Source organism: Chrysochloris asiatica, unplaced genomic scaffold (genome assembly GCF_000296735.1).
Source record: "Chrysochloris asiatica unplaced genomic scaffold, ChrAsi1.0 scaffold00261, whole genome shotgun sequence".
NCBI lineage: Eukaryota > Metazoa > Chordata > Mammalia > Afrosoricida > Chrysochloridae > Chrysochloris > Chrysochloris asiatica.
The window spans coordinates 1,706,908-1,733,262 of record NW_006408779.1 but is presented as its reverse complement, the minus strand read 5'-3'; the positions used below and the strand labels follow the sequence as shown (position 1 = coordinate 1,733,262).

General features: G+C 49.0%; 1 protein-coding gene across 1 annotated transcript in view; it reads left to right on the top strand.

The window, feature by feature from the left end:
* The window catches only part of RIMBP2 (RIMS binding protein 2), a 72,021-nt gene that overhangs the window by 10,022 nt on the left and 35,644 nt on the right, over nucleotides 1–26,355 (top strand). The window contains exons 2-4 of the mRNA XM_006874061.1: nucleotides 1,703–1,807; nucleotides 24,385–24,571; nucleotides 25,757–25,887. Of these exons, the coding sequence (XP_006874123.1) occupies nucleotides 1,706–1,807; nucleotides 24,385–24,571; nucleotides 25,757–25,887 (420 nt within the window). The 5' untranslated portion in view covers nucleotides 1,703–1,705. The remainder of the gene's footprint in view (nucleotides 1–1,702; nucleotides 1,808–24,384; nucleotides 24,572–25,756; nucleotides 25,888–26,355) is intronic.

Sequence of the window (26,355 nt, the reverse complement as noted above, 5' to 3'; positions counted from 1 at the left end):
GTACTATGAGCTCTCACGCAGTAGTGAAACCACCACTGTCTGGCGGGTGCAGTGCTAATTATAGCTTCTGGGTTCACCAGATCCTTCTCTTGAGACAGCAGAGGGGATGCTGAGATTATTCCACCTGAAGCTAGAAGGCAGATCAGCACATGACATCACTCACGTGGGCACCAAACTGTGCAGAAGGGAGATTTGGCTTCCTATGAAACAAGCAGCTGATTAGCCCGCTGACTGTAGCAGCTCCCTGTCATAAACAGTGGACTGTCCACTGGACTCACAGACACTCCTCAGAAGGAAGGAGCTTCTAGTGTCTGGCGGGTGGCACTGTGGCCTGCCTGTGTGTATTGTTGCTCCATCTTTCCCCATGCCCCTCCCCAGCCTGGGTCCCACCTACCCTCCCAGGCCCCCTGCACCCTCGCTGCTTCTGTATGTCTGTCCTGCTGAAGGTGACAGCGGAGGAAATCACAGTGACGGTCCCTTGAGGTGCGTCTTGATGACCAAAATCGTTTGTTGTTGTGAGGTGCTGTCAAGTCTGTCCCGACTTACCGTGACCCTGTATGGAGTTTATGAGACAGTGGAAATCTTTACGGGAGCAGAAAGCCTCATGTTTCTCCTCAGAGATTCCAACTGCTGACCTGGTTCTTTCGCAGCCCAATATGCAACCCACTGTGTGGAATATATACATACATGTGCATACAAGTACATGTAGATACACACCTGCCCTTATATACATACATGTACATGCAAATACACATATGCCCTTATATAGACACATGTACTTGCATGTTCATGTAGACACGTATCTGTCCTTATATACATGTGTGTGCATGCACATGTGGATACATACATGTTGCTGTTTTTAAGTGACAGTAAGTTGGTTCCCACTCACTGACCCTACATAAGGTTTCTGAGGAGCCGTTGGTGGGTTTGAACCTCCAACTTTGCAGTTCAAACTGACCTTACACTCCAATGCTTATCTTACAGCGCCACATCAGGGCTCATATGGTGTAAATATACACAGCAAACCAATCCCATTGCTGACGTGCCAATTCCAACTCCTAGTGGCCCTGTAGGACAACATGCACCTGCCCATGGGGTTTTTGAGGCTGGGATATTTATGGAAACAGACTGCCTCACTTTCCCCCCATTAGAGCCGCTGCTAGGTCCAAACCAGCAAGCGTTTAGTTAGCAACTGCTACCAGGGATCCTTCGCTTATACAGATATTCCCACAGTGATGGATGAGGGGGCTGCCAAGTTTGTGGGAAAACACCATTATATTTTCATTCCATTGCTCCAGGAACTTCTCGGAGTCCCCTTGTAATGTGCACATATATACACATAGCAAGCCTATGCATGCACCAGCATGAATGTATGTTTTGTTTTTTTCCTTTGGTGGGGAGAGGGTTGGCTATTTGTAAATTACTTGCAATAAAATGCAGAGAAGCAGGGTCACCTTGTTTTCCTAAAGAGGAACAAGTGGATGGTGGTCTTTGTGCAAAGTTCTGGCTCCCCTCCCACTCCATCTCAGTCCCCAGGTCTGCTCGCTCTCCCCCCCCCCCCCCCAGAGGGTGAGGGGCTGCTGGGAGGGGCACCTTCCTCCACCCCCGGCTCACGCTGAGTCAGAACGCCTGCTGCTCAGAGCTCACGAAGCAGCCCAGCCGGCTGTGGCTGCTGACTGAGTCTGCTGTTCTGTCCCTACAGCACATGCGAGAGGCCGCGGAAAGGCGGCAGCAGCTGGAAGTGGAGCATGAGCAAGCCCTGGCTGTCCTCACCGCGAAGCAGCAGGAAATCGAGTTTCTGCAGAAGGTGAGTGAGGGGGAGATGGTGCAGGGGAAGCTGTACTCCCAGACTGGAGGGTCCCAGAATCAGTGCTCCATTCTCTCCTGCCCTTCTCACTCCCAACTCTCTCCTGGAATGAACACAGTCCAGGAGGCTGCTGGAGCCCAGGCCCCCACGCTTCCCAGGTCGTCTGGGAGGAAACTGACTTCAGGGCTAGAATTAACTCAGAGCTGCCTGGGAGAGCATCTCCGGGGCGGGGCTCAGCTGGGGTTCATTTTCGGAGTAGGGTTGTAGTGGGTATAGGAGCTGGATGGGGCTGAACACCCTCCCACCAAAGGGGTGTCCCCAGTGGCCCTCCTCTGAGGTGTGGGCCGGGTTCTGAGAAGGCATCAGCCTGGTTTGTAGCTATGATCTTGGGGAGGCCCTAGACAGGCAGCTTTCGTGAGCAAGTCAGGTTGGAGGGGAGAAAGAGAGGGTTTCAGAAAGCCTGTGCAGACGCAGAGTGAAGACAGTGGAATTTTCCCTGTGCTTTCTGAAGCCCCCACGTATGTGTACAATGAGCCTTTTAGAAAGGAGCAGACAGTGAGGCAAGAGCGGAAAGGAAGGGACAAGAGACAGAGAAGAGGAGAGAAGGAAGACGAGGCAGAGAGTGAAGGAGGGGCTGGTGCTTCAGAGAGACAGATCCTGGTCCCTCTGCTCTCTCCAAATGGGAGCCGGTGAGCTCCAAGGTGCCGTCTTAGGCTGTTGTAACAAAACACTGGCTATTGTTGTAAAGTGCCATCAAGTTGGTTCAGACTGTACAGGCTGTAAATCATTGTGGGAGCAGAAAGCCTCACCTCTCTTCCACAGAGCGTCTGGTGGGCTAGAACCACTGACCTTGTGACTCGCAGTCCAGTGTTTATCCTACAGAGCCACGACACTCCCCACAGAATGAAATGGCACTGAGCATGCTAAGCAGTGGGCCGAGTATGAACTCTTTCTGAGAGGCAGGGAGAGGGACCCCTCCAAGTCTCCCTCCTAGCTCCTCATGGCTGGCGGCAATCCTCAGACATTCCTCTTGTAGATGAACCTTCTCCTGTGTCTGTCTGTCCCCATGTGGCTGTCTCTGTGTCTCACCATACACATTGAATTAGGACCTTCCCTATTTGAGTCTCTGCCCAGTGCCCACTTCTGTCCACTTGATTTTGACTCATGACGACTCTGGAGGACAGAGTAGAACTGCCCTCTAGGGTTTCCAAGGCTGCCGTATTTATGAGACTGGACTGCCTCATCTTTCTCCTGAGGAGCAGCTGGTGAGTTCAAACCGCCGACTTGTGGCCCCAGGCGGAACCCACTGCACCAGTGTTGTTAGATGCTGCCAAGTGGATCCCACTCATCAAGACCCGACGCACAACAGAATAAAATAGTGCCGGGTCTTGTATCACCTTCACAATTGTTACGTTTGAGCCCAGTGCTGTCGCCACTGTACCAGCCCATCTCCTTAGGGGTCTCCTCTGTCACTGATCCTCCGCTTTACCAAGCATCATGTCCTCCTCCAGGGACTTGTCCCTCCAGATAATATGGCCAAAGTATAAGAGACCAAGTCCAGGCTTCTAAGGAGCATTCTGACTGTTCTTCCAACACGGAATATTTGTTCTTCTGGCAGTCCATGGTACTTTAAATATTCTTCTAAAACACCATAATTCAGATGCATTGCGTCTGCTATAATCTTCTGTATTCATTGTAACACCATAATTCAAATGCATTGTTTCTGCTGTAATCTTGCATATTCATTGTGCAGCATTCACATGATTATGAAGTAGCTGAAAATACCACGGTTTGGGTGAGGTGTGTGTTAGTCCTCAAACTGATAATGTTTGCTCTTGACCACTTGAAAGAGGTGTGTGCAGCAGGTTTGCATAATGCAGTCCATCGGTGTATTTCTTGGCTGCTGCTTTGTTGATGGTAGATCCAAGAAAAATGAAGTTGTCTTTGACAATGTCAATCTTTTCCCCACTTTTCATGTTGTTATTTATTGGTTCAGGGGTGAGGATTTTTGTTTTCTTTACATTCAGGGGCAACCTATACTGAAGCCTGTGGTCTTTGATCTTTATCAGTATGTATTTTAAGTCCTCTTTGCTTTCAGCAAGCAAGGTTGTATCATGGGCATATCACGGTGGTTAATGAGTCTTCCTCCAATCCTGATGCCATGTTTTTCTTATAATTCAGCCTCTCAGATTATGTGCTCATCATACAAATTTTATAAGTATGGTGAAAGAATCCAACCTTGACACATATCTTTGTGAATTCTAAACCATTCAGTATCTCCTTGTACTGTTTGAATGCCTGCCTCTTCTTAGTCTATGTACAGGTTCCTCATGAGCACAATTAAATATCCTAGAATTCCCTTTCTTGACAGTGTTGTCCATAGCTTTTCACGGGCCACACACTCTAAAGCCCTTGCATAGCCAATAAAGCACAGGTAAACATCTTTCTGGTGTGTTCTGCTTTCAGCCAAGATCTGTCTGATGTCAGCAATGTCATCCCTTGTTTCACATCCTCATCTGAATCTGACTTAAATCTCTGGAAGTTCTCTGTGTACTGTTGCAGCTGTATTTGAATGATCTTTAGCAAAATTTTGCCTGCATGTGATATCGACAATATTGTCCAATGATTTCTACATTCTGTTGGGTCACCTCTCTTTGGAAGGAACACAAACATGGATCTCTTCCAGTCAGTTGGCCAGGTACTTGTCTTGGAAATTTCTTGGCATGATGAGTGAGTGAGTGCCTCCAGTGCTGCCTCAGTTTGTTAAAATATTTCCATTTGTATTAATTCCATCAGTTCCCGGAGCTGTGTTCTTTGTCATTGCCTTCAGTGCACTTTGGACTTCTTCCTTCAGGATCATAGATTCTTGACTATATGCTACCTCTTGAAATGGTTGAACATGGACCATCATTCAGTGTTTTGCGTATAGAATCTTTAACTATTGCAAGTCAAGATTTTTTTTTTTTTTTTTAGTTCTTTCAGCTGGAGAAATACTAAGCGTGTTCTTCCCTTTTTTCCCCCCTAACTCCAGGTCTTTGCGCATTTCATTATAATATTTACTTGGCTTTTCTTCTCAAGCTGCTCTTTGAAATTTTCTGTTCAGCTCTTTTACCTCCTCACTTCTATTTGTTTTAGCATCTCTGTGCTGAAGAGCAAGTGTCAGAGTCTCTTCTAACATCCATTTTGCCCTTTTCTTTCTTTCTTTTTTTTTAGTGACCTTCTGCTTTCTTTTTGCATGATATTCTTGATGCCATCCCACAACTCTTCTTATTTTCAGTCATTAGTGTGTAATGCATCAAATATGTTCTTGAGAGGATGTTTAAATCCTGGTGGAAAACGTTCAAGGTCAGATTTTGGCTCTCGTGGGCCTGTTTCAATTTTCTTCAGCTGCAGCCTGAACTTGCATAAGAGAAATTGATGCTCTATTTAATAGTCTGCCCCTGGTCTTGTTTTGACTGATGATATGAAGCTTTTCCACCATCTCTTACTTACCACAGATGTAGTCAGTTTTATTTCTGTATATTACATCTGGTAAGATACGTGCGTATAGTCATCTTTTATGTTGCTTAAAAAAGATGTTAGCAGTGAGGACGTGATTGGTTCTGCAAAATTCTATCCTGAGATCTCCAGCATCAGGTCTGTCCCCAAAGCCTAATTTCCCAACTACTAGTCCTTTCTCTTTGTTTCCAACTTGCACCTTCTAATCACCGGTATTTATCAATGCTTCTTGATTGCATATTTAATGAGTTTCATAATGAAGAAGTTGGTAGAATTCTTCAAGTTCATCCTCAGTGGCTTTAGTGGTTGGTGCATACATTTCAACAATGTGGTATTAAATGGTCTTCCTTTTAGACATACGGATATTACGTTATCAAAGACAGCATTATACTTCAAATGTTCTTTTTGAAGATGAATGCGATGCCATTCCTCTTCAGTTTGTCATTCCCAGTGTAGTAAGCTATGTGTTTTTCTGATTCAAAATGCCCTACTTCTGATTTTCCTAGATTTATACTTGGTTCATGTACACCATAGAACCCCATTTAGTTGACTGATAAGTGTCTTTACTGAAAGTCTGTTTACAGACAAGGTGACAACCAAAGGTACAGGGGTTTGGACTTCGGTGTAGCTTTTTGGGGGACACAATTTGTCATCCCCGCCCTTTCTTGGAGATGAGGACATGAGGGACTGTGAGCACCTCTTCTCTCATCTCCTTGGTAAGCAGATAAGGGCTTGCCAATAGCGCTGCCTAGGCTTCTGCTTGTCTCTAGTGGGCTCTCCTGAGGCTGGACCGTGGATGCAGGTACTGGTCTGACCATACCCCTAGCCCAACCCCTACTGGGACAGGCAGCAGGTTCTCCCTACCCTGTAGACACAGACTCCTCTAATTGTCTGATGCTCTCCCAAGGTCTTGGATTCAAAAATGTAGCATACAGTTTGTGTTCAACTATTAACCTAAAGGTTGGCGGTTCAAACCCACCCAAAAGTACAACGAAAGAAAGTCCTGGCATTCTTCTTCTGCAAAGATTGTTGTTGTTGTTGTTAGGTGTTGTTGAGGTAATTCTGACTTACAGCAACTCCATATGACACAACTGCTCTGTAGTGTTTCCAAGGCTGTCATCCTTTTTTCTTCTTCTTAGAATTCTTTATTTTAAGTTAATCAATTAAACAAGGGGTCAAAATGTAGCTTTCTCCCTTGTAAGCTGTGTGATCTGGGGATGTTACTTAACATCTTTGTGTCTTAATTTCATTTAAAACAAAACAAAACAAAACACAAAACCACATACAGTATTACCATACTGTTAGAGTTGCTTTGGAGATAAAAAGAAATAATTTGGATAAAAACGTTTATCATGGCAGATCCAGCTACACAGAAAGTATCAATGAATGGTAGCTATGATTTGAACCCACCAGCTGCTTCTCAGAGAAAGAGCCTTTCTGTTCCTGCGAAAAGATTTGAAGCCTCGGAAACCCTATTCCAACACCAACTCCACAGCACTGAACAACATCTCTTAATACTATTATAGTGCAGAATAGATTTCTTAATTTTCATTGGAGTATTTACAAGGCAACCATCTTAATGTAATAGTATTTTTTTTCAAGTTTTTATTGTGAATTATGTGATCGTTTACATGGGAGAACATTAGCTTTACATTCATCCTATTGTATATCGTTTCATTGCCATGGTTACAGTCCCCTCCATGCATCATCAAACAACCAAAGGCTATACCCAACAAGCCTGCCCCTCGGTCATCAGCACACAGCCCCTCTCCTTCTCTGGGCCTAAAGTCCCCAGACGCTCCATCTTTCCACATCATCATCTCTGCCTCCATCTTTTGCGTCACTGCTTCTCTGGGTAGGGTCCCACACTTCATTCTTCTCCCTTGATGGTCCCAGGGACCTCCGCTCTTGGACTGCAAAGTCAACCACTTCCTTTTGCTACAAAATGTCTACCTTCACATTTCCAGCCCACACAATCAGTCCTAATAACAATGATTCACTGTTGTACCACAAGAGTCCTATCCCCATCTCCTTTCATCAGCCCCACCCAGACAGATTCAATACTACTCAGTGGAGAGTCTACCTTCCTCCACGCCCTCTGGATCTCGGCTCCCTCTTGAAAGCTTGTAAGCCAGTCACTTCTTGCCTTTGCAGCCACCCCCCACCCCCATTTTGGGCAGCCAATGTGCAAGTTGCCCATCCCTGTCTACTCTGTGTATGTAGGGGGTGGGAATGATCCTTACTGTAAAGATTTGTTCCCTCTTTTGAGCTACTGCATCCAGAGGTGTAGGTCAAGTTCAACAAATTGTATCAGATTACTCTTTTTTTCTTCTTCTTTCTTCTAGTTGAGTTCTGATCATTCAGTCATTGAAGCCAGGTCAAGTGGGTATTAGCTGCAAGTGTGGGTGTACTTGTGCATATGCCCTCTCTTCTTATCAGCTGGACACTTCACTCTCCACTCTAGTCCTCTGTGGCTATGTCACTGACTCTGGGCCCAAGAGTCCCCAGATCTTGCCACACTGCTGGCCAACCAGGTCTCCACCCAGGTTCACAGGAGTCTATTGAACGTGGTTGGACTTAGCTCACAACTTCATTGCTGTCTTTCCCCAACTTCCCCTTATCGGTGACGAACGTGGTCACCAGCAAGACCATATGCCTGCTTGTATAGTCCCCTTGAGTCTTAGTTTTGGAAGGGGGTTTGCCCTGATGGGACCTAACCACTTGCCTTGATGGCTCCTGGGCGAGCACCTTGCTTGATGTTGCAATAATCAATCAGTCTGCTGTTGTTGTTTTATATTTTTCCTGTCGGTCTTTCTTTCAAGAAGTATCTTCTGTTCTTCTAGCCTCTCTAGGTTGGTCTGCTTGTCCTTTCAAGTGGAGATTTCCCACCTCAGAGGATTCTGAATGTGGTTCAGGGTTCCACCTATGGTCTTACGCAATGCAGAGACTACGCAGGAAGCCCCTTCACTGGGCACATTGGAGCAAGGCTGTAATCTTGATGGGAGAAGACAGCCAGGTCTTTCTTCTGCAGAGCTGCTGAGAAGGGTGGTTGAACTGCCAGCCATTTGTTGCGCAGCCAAGCACTTAACCATTGTACTACCAGGGACCCTTGTGTGAGCAGATTGCCAGGCATTAATTCTGAGGGGCCTCTGGGTAGGTTTGAACTTCCAACCTTTAGGCTCATTAAAAAAAAAAAATCAAAACCACTGCTGTTGGGTTGACTCTGGCTCCTTGGAACCCTATAGGACAAAGTAGAGCTGCCCCACAGTGTTTCCAAGGCTGCGAATTAGGTGCTGGCCTACTAACCACAACATCATTGGTTCAAACCCACCAGCTGCTCTTCGGGGGAGAGACAAGGCTGCCTGTTCCTGTGAAGACTGTCACCCTTAGAAACCTACGTAGGACACTCGGAGTCAGAACTGACTTGTTGGCAATGTTGTCTTTCACTCTTTATGAAAGTAAATCTCCAGGTCTTTCTCCCACAGCGCTGCCGACCTCTCGCTGCACCACACTCCCGTCTGTGGATGGCAGCCGAGAAAACCTGGTGGGCTCGTTTCTGTTCCGTAGCCCTGGGGTTGACCCTGAGTCAGAATCAACTCAACACAGAGCATGGTTCATATTTTGTATTGCTTGGCCAGCCCGGCTGCTGACCAGAATCTTCTGGCACATTCTCCTCCTGAGAGTTCATTAACAGAACTGTACAGTAGGTAGCTGCCTTGTGATGTTGTCTCCCTAATCACTTAGCCCGACCTCCTATGAAGGGTAGATTTCATTAAGTCATGGTCCTTATTACCTGTCATAACAAGCTGGCTGGCTCCCTGAGAAGCGGTCTTTCATTAGATGTTATCTGGGAGGGATATATTGCTCTTTCTCTTAATCGCCTCACACCATGGGCGATACCTGTCTGCCTGCTTTGAGCTCCGGAAATTCTGTCCCCAGGCTGGGTTCAGTGAGGCAGATAACATGCCTGCAGAAATATAAACACTACAAGGGTAATGGGACAGTGTTTCTCAAGAATGTGTTTTCTGAGAGCCTAGCAGAGCAAACCATGACAACCGTATTATCTAGACACTATTATCTCTTGGGAGTATTATCCAATTTCCTTTCTCCTTTCCCCCTCATTCATCCTCATATCTATTTTGGAGACACTGATACTACATCCAGGTGGGGGGCTGCAGAGGAGGAGAGATAAGATGAAATATGAAGATGACAGTTTGGGAACTTCTTTAGATTTTAAAAAAGATTTAGAAGGGGATGGTTGAGTGTTAAGTGGGACGAAGCTGGTGAGTTCTTTTGGCAGTTCATGTAGCCGTTTGGTTTTTACTGTGGAAGACCACTAGGCTTAATTGTTGGCGGGGTAGCCCATTCATTAATTCCCTCAACCTATCTATCTGTGTGTCAGCCACCCATCCACTGTTCTAGAAAATGGGAAAACACGGTCTCTGGGAATATTTCAGGACTGACGTTTGTCTGTGGTCATCAGAGGCGAAGAAGGAACCCTGGTGGTAGAGTGGTTAAGCACTTGTCTGCTAACCAAAAGATCGGTGGTTCAAACCCACCCAGTGAGTCCGCAGGAGCAAGACCTGAAGATCTGCTATAGGCTGGAAAACCCTTGGGAGCATTTCTCCTGTCACGTGGGGTCTCTGTGAGTCGGTGTCCACACCCAATAATAACAACAGCATCCGCAGCAGGCTAGGGAGTGGGAGATGGAGTTGTTGAAGAAGTACCGATGCTCTGCTGTGAGTCCCCGTGGTGGGAACTCTGGGTGACTAACTGAAAGGCGGAGATTCAAAGCCACTCAGAGGTACCTTGGAAGAAAGGTCTGCCTGGCAACGTGCGTCCGAAAGATCACGGCCACTTCCACTGTGCAGAGCAGTTGGACTCCGGCATGTGGGGTGGCCATGTGTCAGAATGGATACCAGGGTGAGTTTGCTTGTGCGGAGTATCTGTTGACGCAAATGGGACACGGATGGGGCAGTGGCTGTACGATGTGGTTCGTGGGATTGTTGGCACTAAACTGTGCACCTAACGTTGTTGAATTGGGAAATGTTGCATTTGATATATTTTGCCACCTCCCCCCCACACATTGATTGGGCCTATGCTCTCACAGAGTAGAAGGAAGTGAACAAGGAAAGAAAAAGTCACAGAAATTTGTTGTTGTTGTTGTTGTTGTTGTTGTTGTTAGGTGCCGCCAAATCAGTGCTGACTCATAGCGACCCCATGCACAACAGAATAAAACACCACCCAGTCCCAAACCATGCCTTGAGCCCACTTCTGCTGCCCCTGTGTCGGTCCACGTCCGCAGCCGTCTTCCTCTCTCTCACAGACATGCCGGTTTCCTAAGCAAGGTGTGTTGCTCCATGGACTGGTCCCTCCTGACAACATGTCCAAAGTACCTGAGATGAAGTCTGGCCATCCTTGTTCTTAGGAGCATTCTAGCTCTTCTTCTTCCAACACACATTTGTCTGTTCTTCTGGTAGTCCGTGGCACCTTCAACATGCTTCCCCAACACCATCGCTCATACGGGACCAGTCCGGTCATGATTGGTGTCATAAAGAAATCAACTGAGTGAAATCTGAGGGTGAGGAGGGCAGCAACTATAGAGAGGAGCAGGATTTAAATGAGGAGAAGATGCCCGCCGTGTTGGGGTGCAGAATGCCAGGGCGGGGCTGGGGAACAGCAAGTGGGAGCAGGCTGAGCAAATCCAGGACACAGAAGGAGGAAGGCGGTGTGGGGGTGTGGGCAGGATTTGGCACCAGGGGAGGGAGCGGGGGCTTTGTAGGCTGTGGGAAGGAGTTCAGGGTTTACTGGGAGGGAAATCCCAGAGGTCTGAAACAGGAATACTGGGGTCAGATTCACATGTGTTTGTGGGAGGGCAGGGTGACAGGTTGGTACCACTGAGAGGAGCTGTGGTGGGTATGGTCTGTGGCCCGGAGTGGGCCCAGCTGCGGAATAGCAGGATGGTCTGTAACGTCTGTCCCTGTCAGAGGGTGCGCAGTACGGTGTGGGTGTAAAGGAAGGCAAAAATCCTGGACCCAAGCTCTCAAAGGTGAGTGTGTACCTGGGTGTGTGTGTGTGTGTGTGTGTGTGTGTGTGTGTGTGTGTCCTATCCCACAGCAGACTCTCCCTTCTCATAGTGACAAGTTAGTCCCAGATGCACTGGGCCCTCCACCTCTGACGTGCATGGTTTCTGCTTAGATTCTTCAGTGAAAAGGTTATAAAAACACAAACCAACATTAGCAGGCATGATTCCAGTTAAGTGATCCCAAAGAGGGGCAGGATTTAAAGTAGCTCAGTGACAGGAGTCCTGGCGTGAACTGCAAGGTCAGGGGTCCAAACTCACCAGCCGCGCCTCAGAAACCCTATACAGGGTCGTTGTGAGTCGGAACCGACTTCATGGCACTTAACAACAACAGCCACAAAATAGGAGTATGATGTGTGTGTTTGAGTGTGTGTGTGTGTCTAGTAATGTCTGCGTGTGTTCATGAGGGTATCTTAGTGTGTGCTGTGGGTGTGTGTCCATGTGAATGTATCTTATTGTGTGGATGTGTTTTTTAAATGAGGGTATATTACTGTATGCATGTGTGTGTGTATGAGTGTGTGCGCTCATGAGAGTATGTTACTGTGTGTTTGCATGTGAGTGTGTATATGTGTGAGTGTAAATGTATGTGTGTACATCTGAGTGTATATTAGTGTATGTTTATTAGGACATGTGTATTAGTGTGTGCTGTGTGTGTGAGTTTGAAGCAGAGAAAGAACCATTTGGGGTCACGTTGGTCTGACTCCTTCATCTTATAGCTTAAAAGAAGCACAACCTAGTTTTCAGAGCACATGCATTCTGTGAGCCTCCACACACACACTTCCCAACTTCCTGTGCTGAACTGAATAGTTGGGGAGCAGAAGAAAAAGGCTCCAAACTGTAGATCTAGCTAAGAAACCTATCTGGTTCCAGCCACTAGGGAGAGCTGTGTCTTCGCTTTCTGAGAAAGACATTGTTGGTGTTTCTGAGATGGAACCGAGGGGTGTCAAAAATCAGTTCTCGTGGAGCCCACTCTGGCTCAGGTGACCCCATGTGTGTCAGCAGGTTTGTGTAGGGACTGACTCAGTGTGATACCAAACAGCACTGTGGGTTAAGCACTGGGCTGCCAACAGAAGGGTTGGCAGTTCGAATCCACCAACTGTAGTCTTCCTCCATAAAGATGGCAGCCTTGAGAACTCAGGGAACACTCTCTCCAGTGGGGTCACTTGGAGTGAGAATCATTTCCACAGCAGTGGGGTGATGGGATGTATCCTAGCTGGCACACAGTTGGTGCTCGGCCAGTAGTGGATGAATGCAGGTGCCTATTTTGGCTTCCTAGGACTTCCGTAAGAAAATCCCACACAGTGGTGGCTTTCAACTAGCTCTGGGGGTCGAGGCTCTGTGATCTGAGGGTCAGCCATGTTGGTTCCAACCCCTGTTTCCCACCTTCATGGCATAGAGATGGCTGGTATTTCTGAATGTTCTGTGTCCACTCTAACTAAGGTATATGTCCAGACATTGGGCAGTAGGAACTTGGCACCCCGTCTGCCCACCCACATTTTCTCTGAAAGAATTTCCAGTGCTGCAGTTTCGGACCCACTCAAGGAAGGGGTCATAGTTCCGCAAGGTTCTCCCTGTGTCCAGCGAGAAACAGCTTCAGTGAAGGTTGAGGTGTTCTGACAAACTTGAGTCTTGTCTCGCTCCTTGGAGTCCCTTTCCAGGCTCTCTGTGAGTCAGAACCGTCTTGGTGGCACTTAACAACGACAACAACGAGCCTGTTGCTTAGATCCTGCCAGAATTCAGTGTTGCCAATCTTAACGGTTAATTTTAACAATCAATTTTGATTGTCTAAATAACCCAGTTTGCAAGTAGCCTGTGAAAAGCAACTCCTGATTTTCGGATGATGCCGGAAGCTGTTGTGTTCCTGCCAACTTGGCTGAGCTGTATGCTAGGAAGTTTTAAAATCCTGCCAGTTGAAAACTATCTTTAACTCAACTGTCTCCAATGAGGCCATTATTTATATAGTCCCTATAGGTTCTTGGGGGCTTGTTTGTGCCCTGAAAGGAACAATTGTAACCACTCTGTGTTTGAGCTCATTTGACAATTGTGTAGTTAAGCTGATGGATCCTGCTCATTTTCTGGCTCTGAAATTCCTCCCTGGCGTACGTGAGGATGGAGGACGTGTGAATGAAGTCTGTGGAATGTTCAGATTTCTTTTCATTTGTAGCCTGTGGCTGGGAAGCCAAACTCTTCCCTCATTCTATCTCACAGAAACTTGCCCATGAGAAGTAGAAACTGTCAAGATCATGCCCACTTGCTTATCGTTGAGGCTGAATAGCCCATTGTTAGTGATTCTGTGTGCACCCAGAGAACCCCAGAACTAAGAACTCAGCACACAAGGCTCAATTTAATGCATGGATCTTTATTTTATTTTATTTTAAAGTTTTTATTGTGAATTGAGTTAAAATTTACAGAGCAGATCATCAGTTTTACATTCAACAAATCACATACTTGGTTTCATTACAATGGTTATAATCCTCTCCATGTACCATCAGTTAGCAGTATTTCTCTCTATTCATTTTAGCTCTTTTTTTTAAAAACACTCAGGCATATATGATCATTTAAACCACCAAAGGGCACATTCTGCAAGCCTGCCTCCTGGCCACCAGCTCTCAGTCCCTCTCTTTCCATGAATCTAGAGTCCTCAGCTGCTCTCTCTCTCCATGTCCCCCTCTCTGCCTCCATCTCTGGTGTCGCTGCTTCTCTGGATAGGGTCTCATATTCCGCTTGTGTTCTTCTCCCTTCATTGTCCTAGAGTCCTCTGTTTCTGGGCTGTAAGATTAACCACTCCCCCATTTTTGTTGCAAAACTTCTACCTTTTACAATTGTGACAGTTGCAATTAGTCATGATAACAGTTACTTACTATTGAATCCTAAGAATCTTATCCCCGTCTCTTTTTTGGATCTTTATTTTTAAAGAACAAAACAGAAGCCAGCTGTGGTCAAGTGTAAGCCAGATCAGAACTCTGCTTCACAGGCTTCTCTGTGGCTCTTGTTTTAGACAGGAGCTCACCAGGTCTTTCTTCCGAGGGGCCTCTGGGCGGACTTGACCCTCTTTGGTGAGAAGCCAAGTGTGTTAATCACATGCAGCCCCCGGGGCCTCCTCATTTTCCCACGTATCTGCGAGAGGATTCGAACTGATGACCTTTCACTTAGCAGCCCAGCGTAACCTACGGCAGCACCACCGAATATTTTGAGAGGCAGGTGCATTATGGCTTCAGGGGGCACTGTGAGTGGGTGTTTTACCGCTTCCTTGGGGATGTTCACAAGACCATAGAGGCCAGTTTGATGTGCTTTGTGAACATGGTCATGCGATGCAGGCTGGAGTCTCAGATGAGCTTCTCTCTCTGTCGAGGGTCCAAACACATGCGCTGCTTGAACCTCCTCTGTCTAGATTGTAGACTTTGCTCTCTCACCTACAGTGTGGTCTCAGGGGGACCTGGAGCGCTGAGGGTCAAGTTTGGGGGGATCCTGTTTTGTTTTTCCCAGCCCTTGAAGACATGGGAGTGGGGTGGGGAATGCTGACCCTCCCTAAGCCTGGTGGAAGAGGCTGAAAATGCTGGCAGTGGCATGGAACTGGTTCTGCTGCTCTGGGTTCAGCCGCCCTTCATAAGATAGAGATAGTAGAAGGGATACTGCCCACTCCCACCCCGGGCACCAGCAAATCGCACAGGCCCATCGTTCTCCGCCAGATGAGGACACTCTTTCCAGGTTTCACCAAGAGCTATAAGCCCACCAGCATGCAGCTCATCGCACCCACTGGGAGAAGCAGTGAGAACGGAACTCAAAGCCCAGATCATGCTGTGTCAGGGTACAGCTGTGCTCCGTGGGGTCTCCAACGACTGATTTTCCCATAAGCAGATCACCACGCTGTTCCTTCCAAGATGCCCCTGGGCAGACTCAAACCGCCAACCTTTTGGTTAGTGCTGAGTTTGGTTAGTGCTAATTTGCATCATCTGGACTCAGACCCTTAGAGTTTAGGGATTTAATCGCAGGATAGAAATAACCGACCCATGAGCTGCTGTCAGCGCCGTGTGTGTCAGAGCAGAACTGCACTCTGCAGGATTTCTAGAGCCATGGCCTTGGAAACAGAGGGTCTACATCCTGGTAATTTGGGGACACATCGGCTCTTTTACCTCTTCTGCCACTAAGCTTCTCTCTTCTTTTTCTCACAAACAGGCTCAGGTTGAAGCTAAGAAGGAGCACGAAGGCGCAGTGCAATTACTAGAGGTAAGCCCGGGGCCTCTTCTCCCGGGGTGCCGAGACTGGGGAGAACGGCGTTCACGCAGAAGACTCACGTACCAGACCTATTACTGCTCCTGCGCCCTCTCCTGAGGACCTCCAGCCCCCAGAGGACAGGTGTGATTACAGTTCCCCACGTCTGAGTGAGGGCAGGGGCTGGATGCACCCCACTCCCCGGCTGGCTCACGTGGGATGATGTCTCAGAGTCCAATTGCAGATGGAACTGAGAAGGTTCCGAACCAAGGAAGCTTTGTGGGATGAGTCCAAGTGGCCAGCTCTATCAAAGGCTGATGCAACCCCCCTCTGAGCACCCCACCCGACCACCCAGGGGTCATGCTCTGGGGCCTGGGGAGGACCCCCTGAGTGGATGCTAGAACAGTTAATTCTGCATTTCTGCCCTGGTGCCGGATTCCTGCAGGGGGGCAGGTGAGCAGAGCAGGGCCTGCCCTTGGGGTCACTCTGGTGGCTACTCCATCTTCATCCATTAAGTGTAGTAAGTGGACTCCAATGAGCAGTCCAGGCCGTCCACCTACAGAGGCAGAGGCCACACAACTAATGACCCCTAGCGGAAGATACAGCATCAGGGATGGCTGCCTTCTGAGACCGAGTGGTCCTTCCTGGGTACCCCTCGTCATGCGAGACTGCCCCCTCTGCTGGTGGTCCCCTGCCCCAGCAGCAAACAGAGACCGCTTCACAGAGTCTGTTCCATCTGTCCCACTGCCCTTTCTTCCCACAGAAAGAGCTCCTTCTCCAAGCTCAGTGTATAGATGGCCGTTGATTATGGAAAATCATCCACTAGTTGATAAATGTCTGGTGGGGCACAGGTGATAAATAAACCCAAACCAATCTGCTGCCGAGTCGATTGTGACTCTTAGTGACCCCTGGAGGACAGAGAGGAAGTGTTCCACAGGGTTTCCAATGGGGTTAATGGTGTTGTTTTTGTTAAGTGCCGTCGAGTTGGTTCAGACTCCTAGTGACCCTGTATAGGGTTTCCGAGGAGCAGCTGGAGGCTTTGAACTGCTGACCTTGTGACACACAGTCCAGTACTGATCCTACAGCATCATGCCAGGAGTCCATGGGGTTAATATTGTCATTGTCAACTGAGTAGAGTCAGTTTTGACTCATAGTGACCCTGTATAGGATTTCCAAGGAGCGGCTGGTAAGTTTGAACCGACGTTCAAACGACCTTGTGGTCCAGTGCATTATCCCATAGTGCCATCCCAGGAGTCCATGGGGATAATAGCTGGTGGTGGTGGTTGTTATGTGGAGTCGGTTCTGACTCATAGCGACCCTGTCAGGGTTTCCGAGGCTGTAAATATTTACGGGAGCAGAAAGCCTCATCTTTCTCCCATGGAACAGCTGGTAGTTTCTAACTGCCAATCTTGAGGTTAGGTGCCCAATTCGTAACCACTACGCTACCAGTTGGTGGGAAGTATAAAACCTCAGAGCCATGCTTCATTCGACTTGTGTGCCCAGAGAGGGCCTCTCTTTGACTGCCAGTGCTCAGGGGGACGTGGGCCTACTTTCTCCGGTTGATCTGTGGCCTCTGGGCTTGTCCTGCTTTAACTTTCCGCTGTGACCAGTCCTCCTACAGGGTCCTCGGGGCTTGGCTGTTGGCTCCAGCCCTGAAAAGCACGTTAGGACCAGTGATGTGTGGTGTCTGTGGGTCCTCTTGGACTTACGACATCTTTTTATAATTGTGTCTTGCTTTGCTCTTCTTCACCCAGAACACTTTGGACTGCATGCAGGTACTTAGAGGAGAAGGTGTCCCTGCCCCGTGTGCTTGCTGATACCCCTACCCCATGCATGCCAGTGACCATGCACCTGGACCAGCTCACCCTCCTCTGGTGCCTAAACCAGGCCCACATGGCAGTGGGGAGGGGCTTTGGTGGTCAGAGGCCTGAGGGCCAGGGGAAGAGGAAGCTATTACCTGGGTATTCAGCCCCACAGGGTGTGCTGAGTCGGCCCCACGGGCCTGGTCTACTGTCCTGGGAGGAGGCTGCAACCCTCAGGTGAGGGGAGGACAGGCCTGTGAATTCCAATGACCAAGAGGGAAGAGACGTCGTTAGATCCCTCCTCGGGTCAGCCCCATGAGGGAGAGCCCAGAGCCCCGGCAGATGGTCATTGGAATTCAGCCCTCATCCTGAACGTTGCACCTCTCTGCTCTGTGTCATTGGGAAGGCGCGGTCCCTGCTTGCTGTTTTACCCACAATTGCCTGTCCCATCTCCACCTTGTCCCCCACAAATAGGGTTTTGAGTGTTTTCCAAAACCCTGCGCTTGGGGATGAGTTTGTGGAATGCATGGTCTGTCTTGCTTCTAGATATCTGGAACTAGTTAGATATGCAGATTACCAAGCCCACCCCAAACCCAAGCCCAGAGGAGTCCGGCTTGTGGCCACCCCATGTGTCAATGAGCAGAACTGTGCTCCATAGCGTTTTCTCGGTTGTCATCTTGACTGATGCACTGTTGGGTGGTTCAGGGCACCAAACTTCTAGCCTGCAGTAGAGCACAAAGTCTTTGTGCCACACAGGGTGTGAGCCCCGCGCCCCAAACCTGCTGAATCGCAAGCTCTGGATGCACCAACAGTCCCGGAGTTAGCAGGCCCTCAGGCGCTTCCAGGGTAGCCTGGAAGAAGTGCTACTTAGTCCTGGAGGCCAGTTACACCGGGGCAGCATGACCAGCGTGCGCTTCAGCACGTCCGTACCATCAGCTCCCAAACTCCACTCAGCTGGCCTGGAGGTGTAGAATGTGAACTACAACTGAGAAACCTGCCCACATCTCCATGAAACCTCAGCTCCATGTGGGCAGGATCCACACTACCGTCTAAAGACAAGTCCTGTGGACCGGATCCACATCTCCATCCAACAAAGCCCCCCTATGGGCAGGATTCAAACTCCCGTCCAATGACAGCCCCCTGTGGGCGGCATTCACTCTCCAATCCAAGATTAGATCCCTTTGGGCAGGTATCTACACCTCCCATCCAACAAAAGTTCCTTGTGATCGGGATCCGTACCCTCATCCAATGACAGCTCCCTGTGGGCTGGATCTATGAGTGGTGACATCCTTAGAGAATGTGGTCACCAGCTCAAAGGAAACATGTACTTCCAAATTGCTCCGATGCAGAGTAACCACTGTGACAGGCTTCTGGAGTTGTTACTGAGAACCACGCAGGCCTGGAGGCTAATCGTGGGGGCACAGTCATCCCCTGCTGGTTCCTCTCCACAACACCCAGAAAGTCAGCCCGGAAGCGGGAGGGACCGAGATGGTTCAGTCACGCTGCTGGATTGCTTTCCCTGTCTTTATAAATATCACAGCCACATTTGTGACTCTGAGCTTGTTCCATTTAAAGTTTGTCTGCCTGCTGACTGTCCATCTGCCTCCCTTGGTGGCAGCGCCCTGCACATGCGAGTGTGGCGGAGGGCTGGTCCTTGCAGCAGCCGACACCTCACCCTGCCTTCCCACACGGTAGTGACACCGCCCAGGGCTCCTGAAATAAATTGTGGTGCTTGGCTGCGTTGCTGTCGACTGAAGCTCATAGTGATCTTATACACAACAGAATGAAACAATGTCCAGTAATGCGCCTGCTTCATCATCGTGGGTCTGCTGAAGTCCATGGTTGGCAGTTACTGTTTCCTGAGAGCCGTTGCCAGCTCTGTAGGGTACAGGGATCTGTTGGCATCCATAGGGTTTTCAGTGACTGATTTTCAGAAGCAGATTGCCAGGCTTTTCTTCCTAGTCTCTCTTTGTCTAGAAGCTCCACTGGAACCTCTGCACCATGGGTGACCATGCTGGTATCTGAAATACTGATGGTACAGTTTCCAATGTTATATCGCATCACACCAGCTCCCTCCGCATGGCTCCCAGGCAGACTCTGAAAGGAGAGCGGATGTCGCTGTAAGCCCTGGGCTGATGTTGCTTCAATATCACGTAAACTCTGTGGAGTGGGCCCCCTGCCCGTGACTCGGAGGCAGTTAGGGGACCCTTGCACCAGCTGTCCGGCGCAGCATTAGTAACCCAGCTTGTTCCGGCAAGATGAGGGCACACAATTGTGTGTTTGGAGTATCCTCAACAGAACCTCACACACCATCAGGAAGAGAGAAATGGCAGGGTGGCCTGGTGACCGTCCCTAAGGGAACCTGGCCTCAGCTGTCTGCTTCAGAGAGGCCCCACCTTTCATCTGGACTCTTGGTGGGGCTCTGTAGGATCAGCACTGGACTGTGACTCACAAGGTCAGTAGTTCAAACCCTCCAACTGCTCCTTGGAAACCCTATACAGGGTCACTACGGGTCTGAACCGACTTGATGATAGTGTTTGACAACAACAGCTTTCCTGCAGAAAGCCCGTATTCTGTAGTGGTTAAGCTCTCAGGTGTCAGCTAATAGGTTGGTGGTAGTTGGAACTCAGCAGTGGCTCTGAAGGTAAAAAGTTCTGGCTGTCTGTAATGATCCCACACCCAAAACATCGAACCTGCTGTACAGAATTCGATTTCCACTCACAGAGACCCCTATAGAACACAGTGTGTCCTGGAGCGGCTCTGTGAGCAATGCGTTGGCCTGCAGAGTTAGTTTGAACCGTAAGGTTGGCAGTTCAAACTCACCAGCTGCTCTTTGGAAACCCTATACCAGAGTTGCTATGGGTCGGAGCTGACTTGGTGACACTTACCACCAAGGATGGAGTAGAACTGCTTCTTAGCGTTTCCCAGACTGTCAACCTCTACAGGAGCACACAGCTTCATTGTCTTCCTTCGGGGGGGATGATGGGTTTGAACTACTGACCTTGCAGTTAACGGTCCAGTGCTTAGCCCACTGTGACACCAGGACTCACTGTAATGATCGCAGGCTGGAAACCACTAGGGACAGTTCTGTTCTGTGCCATGGGGCCTTTCTCTGAGTTGGAAAATGGACTCCAGGGCGCCTAATATCACTACTGTCATCCGGAGTCCTCAGGTGGTGAGTGATTACACACTCAGCTACTGATGGAAGGGTTGGAAATTCCAGTCCACCCAGGGAAGCACATAAGAAAGGCCTGGTAATCTTCTTTTTAAAAAAAAAAACAGGCCCCAAAAACCCCGTGGAGCCCAGTTCTCCTCTTAAACACACGGGGACACCATGAGTGGTATCTGCTTCTGAAAAGTCATCCACTGAGAACCTTGAAGGCTACAGTTCTCTGACGCACATATAGAGTGGTTATAAACCAGAATCAAGCCAATGAACGCTGGTTTCATTTTATAGCTCAGGGAGAATCCCTGTGGGATACAAGGGTTTAAGCGCTTGGCTACTAACCAAATCGTTGATTACTGGAGTCCACTCAAAGTTTCCTCAGAAGAAAGACCTGGCAAGCTACCATATTTTTATGTGAATACCGCATGCGTTATACACTGTTGTGGTTGTTTTGCAAACCACACAACCCCCTCGTGCACTAGCTTCCTGTGAGCGTTCTGCGTGTGCATGTTGCATGTGTGCAGGAAAACTATGGTGCTTCCAAAGAGTCAGCTGTTGAACGTCAGGTGGGGTGCAGTTCTCCTCCGACACATATAGGGTTGGTAGACGTTAGACTGGGCTCAACAGCAGTTCCTTATGTGTAACACCTCACCTGCACTCCACACCTTGAGCAGGTACAAGGTCCCATGCAACGGTCGTTCTGAACACCACCTGTGTTACTATGTGGTAGTTTCCTTAAATCTCTCTCTTTTTTTTTTTTCCATTTTAAGCCTTGATTTTAACATCATTTTAGACCCACAGAAGTGCCAATCCATTTCACTGAGGCCATCCTCTTTTTCACTGACCTTCCCCAACTTTTTAGCAAGCATGATGTTGTTCTCCAGGGACAGATTGATACCATGTCTGAAGTATGAGAGACGAAGTCTGGCCATCGTCACGTCTAAGGAAGATTTGGCTGTACTTGTAAGATAGAGTAGGGTGTTCTTTAGACAGTCTAGTCCGAGGTGTACTCAATACTCTTCACCAGCGACACAATTCACATGCATCCCTTCTTCTATGGCCTTCCTTATTCATTGTCCAGCTTTTGAAAACCCTTTCGGAGGCTCTTCTCTGTCACATGGGGTCACTATGAGTCAGAGTCTACTCAACAACATCAAAAGCAGCAGATTTGTGCCCCCCCCCACACACACACACCGCACCAACACCTCCATTTTCACAAAGACACTCCCTCGCCCTAAACCCTGGCCACTCCCCTCGTTCCCTGTGGTGAGGATTTTGCCGTTTCCAGAGTGTTCTGTAACAGGAAAATCTGTTGGGGATTTTAGGTATGTTACCTTTCATGTCCACATCATGTCACCAATGTTAGAATGAACCATGACCATTAATCCTCGAGGCGCTGTCTCTTCTGCCTGAAAGAACCAACCCAACCGCCCTTCATCGGTTTCCTGAGACTGTACGTCTTTATGGGAGCAGAAAGCCTCCTCTGTCTGTCACGGAGCAGCCGGTGGATTTGAACCGCTGACCTTGCTCTTAGCTGTCTAATGTGTAGGTAACCCAGGACACCTGATTTTCTGTAATTGAGCATCCTGGTGGAAATGGCCCCCACTGGGTTCCTTCAGCTTTTGTAAAAGAATACTGCTCGTTTCCTGCTTTTTAAATGAATCAAAGAAACGAATTCTGGGTTTGGAATTTGTTAAGTCTATTTTAAGCAACCCGTGAGCGCAGAAATAAATAGCATTTCTTTGGAGACTGGGGAGCTGGGTGTTCCAGGCAGGCTGGTATCTGAGGGTGCCCCCATTCTTGCTGCTGCAGACCACAGCCCTGCCCTCTGGATCTGGCTGTTTGGTGGGGGGCTCAGCACAGTAAATGTTTCCATCTCCCAGTGGGAGAGACAAAACAGCATGCAGACCATGACCCCCACAAACCAATACCCTCAAATTACTGAGGCCCCTGAGTAGTGAAAAGGAGTCCTAGTGGTGTACTGCATTAAGCACTGGACTGCTAACCAAAAGGTAGGTGGTTCAAACCCACCAGCTGCTCCGAGGGAGAAAGACAAGAAAGAAAGTCTGCTTCCTTAAACATTAAAAACCTTGGAAACCTCTGGGACAATTCTCTGCTCTCTAGGGTTGCTGTGAGTAGGAATCACCTTGAAGGCTATGGGTTTGGTTTTAGTTTGCATTTGGATGATGTCAATGGTTAATGTGATTGGTTATAGCTGCCAAAAGAACCAAGAGATCTGTGTTGGAAGAAGTACAGCTAGAGCGCCCCCTGGAGGCCAGGATGGCCAAACTTCGTCTCTCATACTTGGGATATATTGTCAGAAGGGACCAGTCTTTGGAGAAGGATATCATGTTTGCTATGGTGGAGGGTCAGAGAAAAAGAGGAAGACCCCCCAGTGAGATGGATTGGCCAAGTGGCAGCATCAATGGGCTTAAGCATGGGAACAATAGTGAGGTTGGCCCAGGATCGGGCAGTGTTTCATTCTGCTGTGCATAAGGTCACTATGAGTCAGTACCGACTCGATGACACCTGACAACAACAACAACACTCACTGGAGGGCTGGTTGTGGTTTTGGATGAACTTGTAAAACATCAGCCACTGAAAACCATACCGAACCAGGTTCTGTTCCAACACACGTGGGGCCACTGGTGGTTGTGGTGAGCTTGGCAGCGGCTGGTTTAATTTAGAGTTTGGTACCTGGGGTGGCTCTGTACGACGGGCGTTGGCTCACAAGGTCAGTTTGAACTGCAAGGTCAGTGGTTCAAACTCACCAGCCACTCCTTGGAAAACCTAGACAGGGTCGCTGTGAGTCAGAACTGACTCGACAGCACTTAACGACAATGAAAGAATTCCTGAGTGATGCAAATGACAAATGCTCAGCTACTCCCTGAAGACTTGCAGGATCGAGTCCAACCATAGGTGCCTTGAAAGAAAGGTCTGGCAATCTTCTGGAAAATCAGCCACTGAGACCCTGGGGAACACAGTTCTCTGACACACATGGGGCTGCTGTGAGTTGGGATCCACTCCATGTCCATGGTTTCTGTGGAATTTCAGTGATCTGTCTGATGATTGAGGGCCCGTGAGTAATCCGAAAGCAGAGCTGGGCTCCTGGTGGATCCGGAGACAGAGCAGAGTCATATGACCAGGGGCCAGTGGCCTGAGCAGGCTCCTCCCTGATATGTGTCTTGGAAGGGGACTGTCTTAGAGACCAGCATACCTCTGCACCAGGACATATCCCAGGGAGGGGAAGCCGGCACTCCTGTGTCCACTGAGGAGGCCACGTGAGGACCCAGGACGGAGGAAGGTACCCAAGATGGCTAGCCTGTTGGGTCCCAAGAGAATGGGTACCCGTGGGGATTCCCAGGTATCCTCGTGGTGTCTACACATGGCCTTGGTGTCGCTGCCCAAATCTAGCAGGTAGAATGACCCTGGTGTTTGCTAAGAGCTGTGTTCTGTGGGAGCCCTGCATTCTCAAGGGAAGGTGGGCAGGCACCCCCAATGAGAAGGTAGCACTGGCAGATAAGGCATCGTTCCCATCCACACTGGGCCCCAGCTGCCAGTTCCACAGTCCCACGGTGAGGCCTGCCAACAGCAAAGTGCCCGGGTGGCACACGGAACCCAGAATCGTCTGATGTGCTCTTTGCAAGATTCCTTGGCACCTGTGGTTCCTCACTCTGGCACAATAACGGGACTTGGCCCCCAGCCTGGCTGTATGGGAGGCTGTGTTTTATCCAGCGCCATTCTCCCTCCCTGCCTCACACACACGTGCCCACTCCGAGCGCCCCCAGCTGACCCATCCCTGTACACAACTCCACAGTCCAAGGTGCAAGAGCTGGAGGCGAAATGTCAGATGCAGACTGAGCAGTTCAGCCTGCTGTCTCGGGAGCTGGAGAGGTTCCGGCTGCACGCAGGGACCATCGACCTCGTGGGGAGCAGTCCTGTGGGTGCCCCCAGCAAGCCCTTCCCACCCTTCATGAATGGGATCGCTGCCTCCATCGGCAAAGGTGAGTGACTGATCTGGTCTCTTAGTTGTTCCATCCGAGTTTAGGAGGTGTGAAGTCTTAATTCAGAGTGTTGGATCTAGAAGGTTGTCAACCCAGGGAGTCCAAGTCCAAATACACACTGTCCCAGCTCTTCTGTCTTGGTGGTTGAAGATTCCGTTAATGTGCTTGAGTCTCCCAGCTCATGCCTCGCCACAGTCCAGGGACACAGTCCTTACGTGGCATCGGGGCTATGACCTGGGCATGGAGGTTCTATCCCACCCTGATCCTCTTATAAATGGTCATAACACATCAGATCATGTCACAGGCTGATGACATCATTACACAGCTGCCTCGAGTCTTACCTCATTGATGTTGTATTAGGCGCTGTTGATGTGGCTCCGACTCCTAGTGACCCTGTACCTAACAGCAGGAACACTGCCTGGTCCTGTACCATCCTCACAGCCTCTGTACTGCTTGGCCCCATTGATGCAGCCACCATGCCACTGCACTTCATTGGGAGGGGCGTCTTCTTTTTTCCTGAACCTCCACTTGACCAAGCATGATGTCTTTCCCCCGGGACGGTCCCACCTCATCACGTGTCCAAGGTACATGAGATAAAATCTCACCATCATCTCATCTGAGGAGCATTCTGGCTGTACTTCTTCTGAGACAGATTTGTTTGTTCTTCAGACCTTCCATGGTACTTTCAATGTTTTTCTCCAACACCACAATGTTAATGCATCAATTTTTTCTACAGTGTTTCTTACTCATTGTCCAACTTTCACATGCACATGAGGTGATTGAAAATACCTGGCCCAGGCGTATCTTAGTCCTCAAAGTGACATCTTCACTCATAAATACTTTAAAGAGGTCTTTTGCAGCAGATCTGCCCAATGCAATACATCGTTTTGATTTTTTGGTGGGTGTTTCCATGAGTATTGATTGTGGGTCCAAGTAAAGGAAAATCCTCCCATTAAAATCCCTCCAGTGACTCCTTTGGCTGAGCCATACTCAGCGTCCATTGTTAGGACAGCAGGGGATGGGGCTCAGCTGGCAGAAGGTGTAGACAGCCGAGTCCCATGAAGAGCTAGAGGGGCAGATGTGGAAACCACAGCTTGATACTAGTAAGATGGTGGGTGCCTGACATTGATGTCTACTGTCACTGATGTCCATCCTGTTCCCAACTGGTCTAACGCCGATGGTCAGGTCAGGAGAGCACCATTGGAAGCCACTCTGTGATTGGTGACTATATCCTGCCCCTTGTGCCAGAGCTGCCGTCACACAAACCTGCCTTTCTGTCGAGATCCGGAGGCCCGAGATGCAGAGTGGAGTCTGATGTGAGTGCTTCTCAGAGGGCCTTCCATCTCCTGCTCTGTGGTGGGCGTGGATGGGGGCTCCGTCCCTCTCCTCCTTCCCTCCCGTCCTTCATCTTCCTTCTCTTCCCTCTGCCTTTCCCCCTCTCCCCTGCCCCCCATTTTATTCCCTTTGCTGATGAGGGGCCAATTCTTCATAAACATCTCTTAGTTGTGATTAAAGAATCCATATTTGGGGATTACGTTCATTTCTTAGTTCATAGCCAAGATAGGGGTCCCTGGGTGTGGAAATGGTGAATTCACTCAGGTGCTAACGGACAGGCACCTAGAACCCACCCAGAGGTGCCCTGGTGCCCACTTCCAAAACCAGCCACCGAGAACCCTGTGGAGCACAATTCTACTCTGACACACAAGGGGCACCATGAGTGGAACTTACTTATGAAGAATCATCCACTGAGAACTCTGTGGAGCACAGTTCTACTCTGACACACA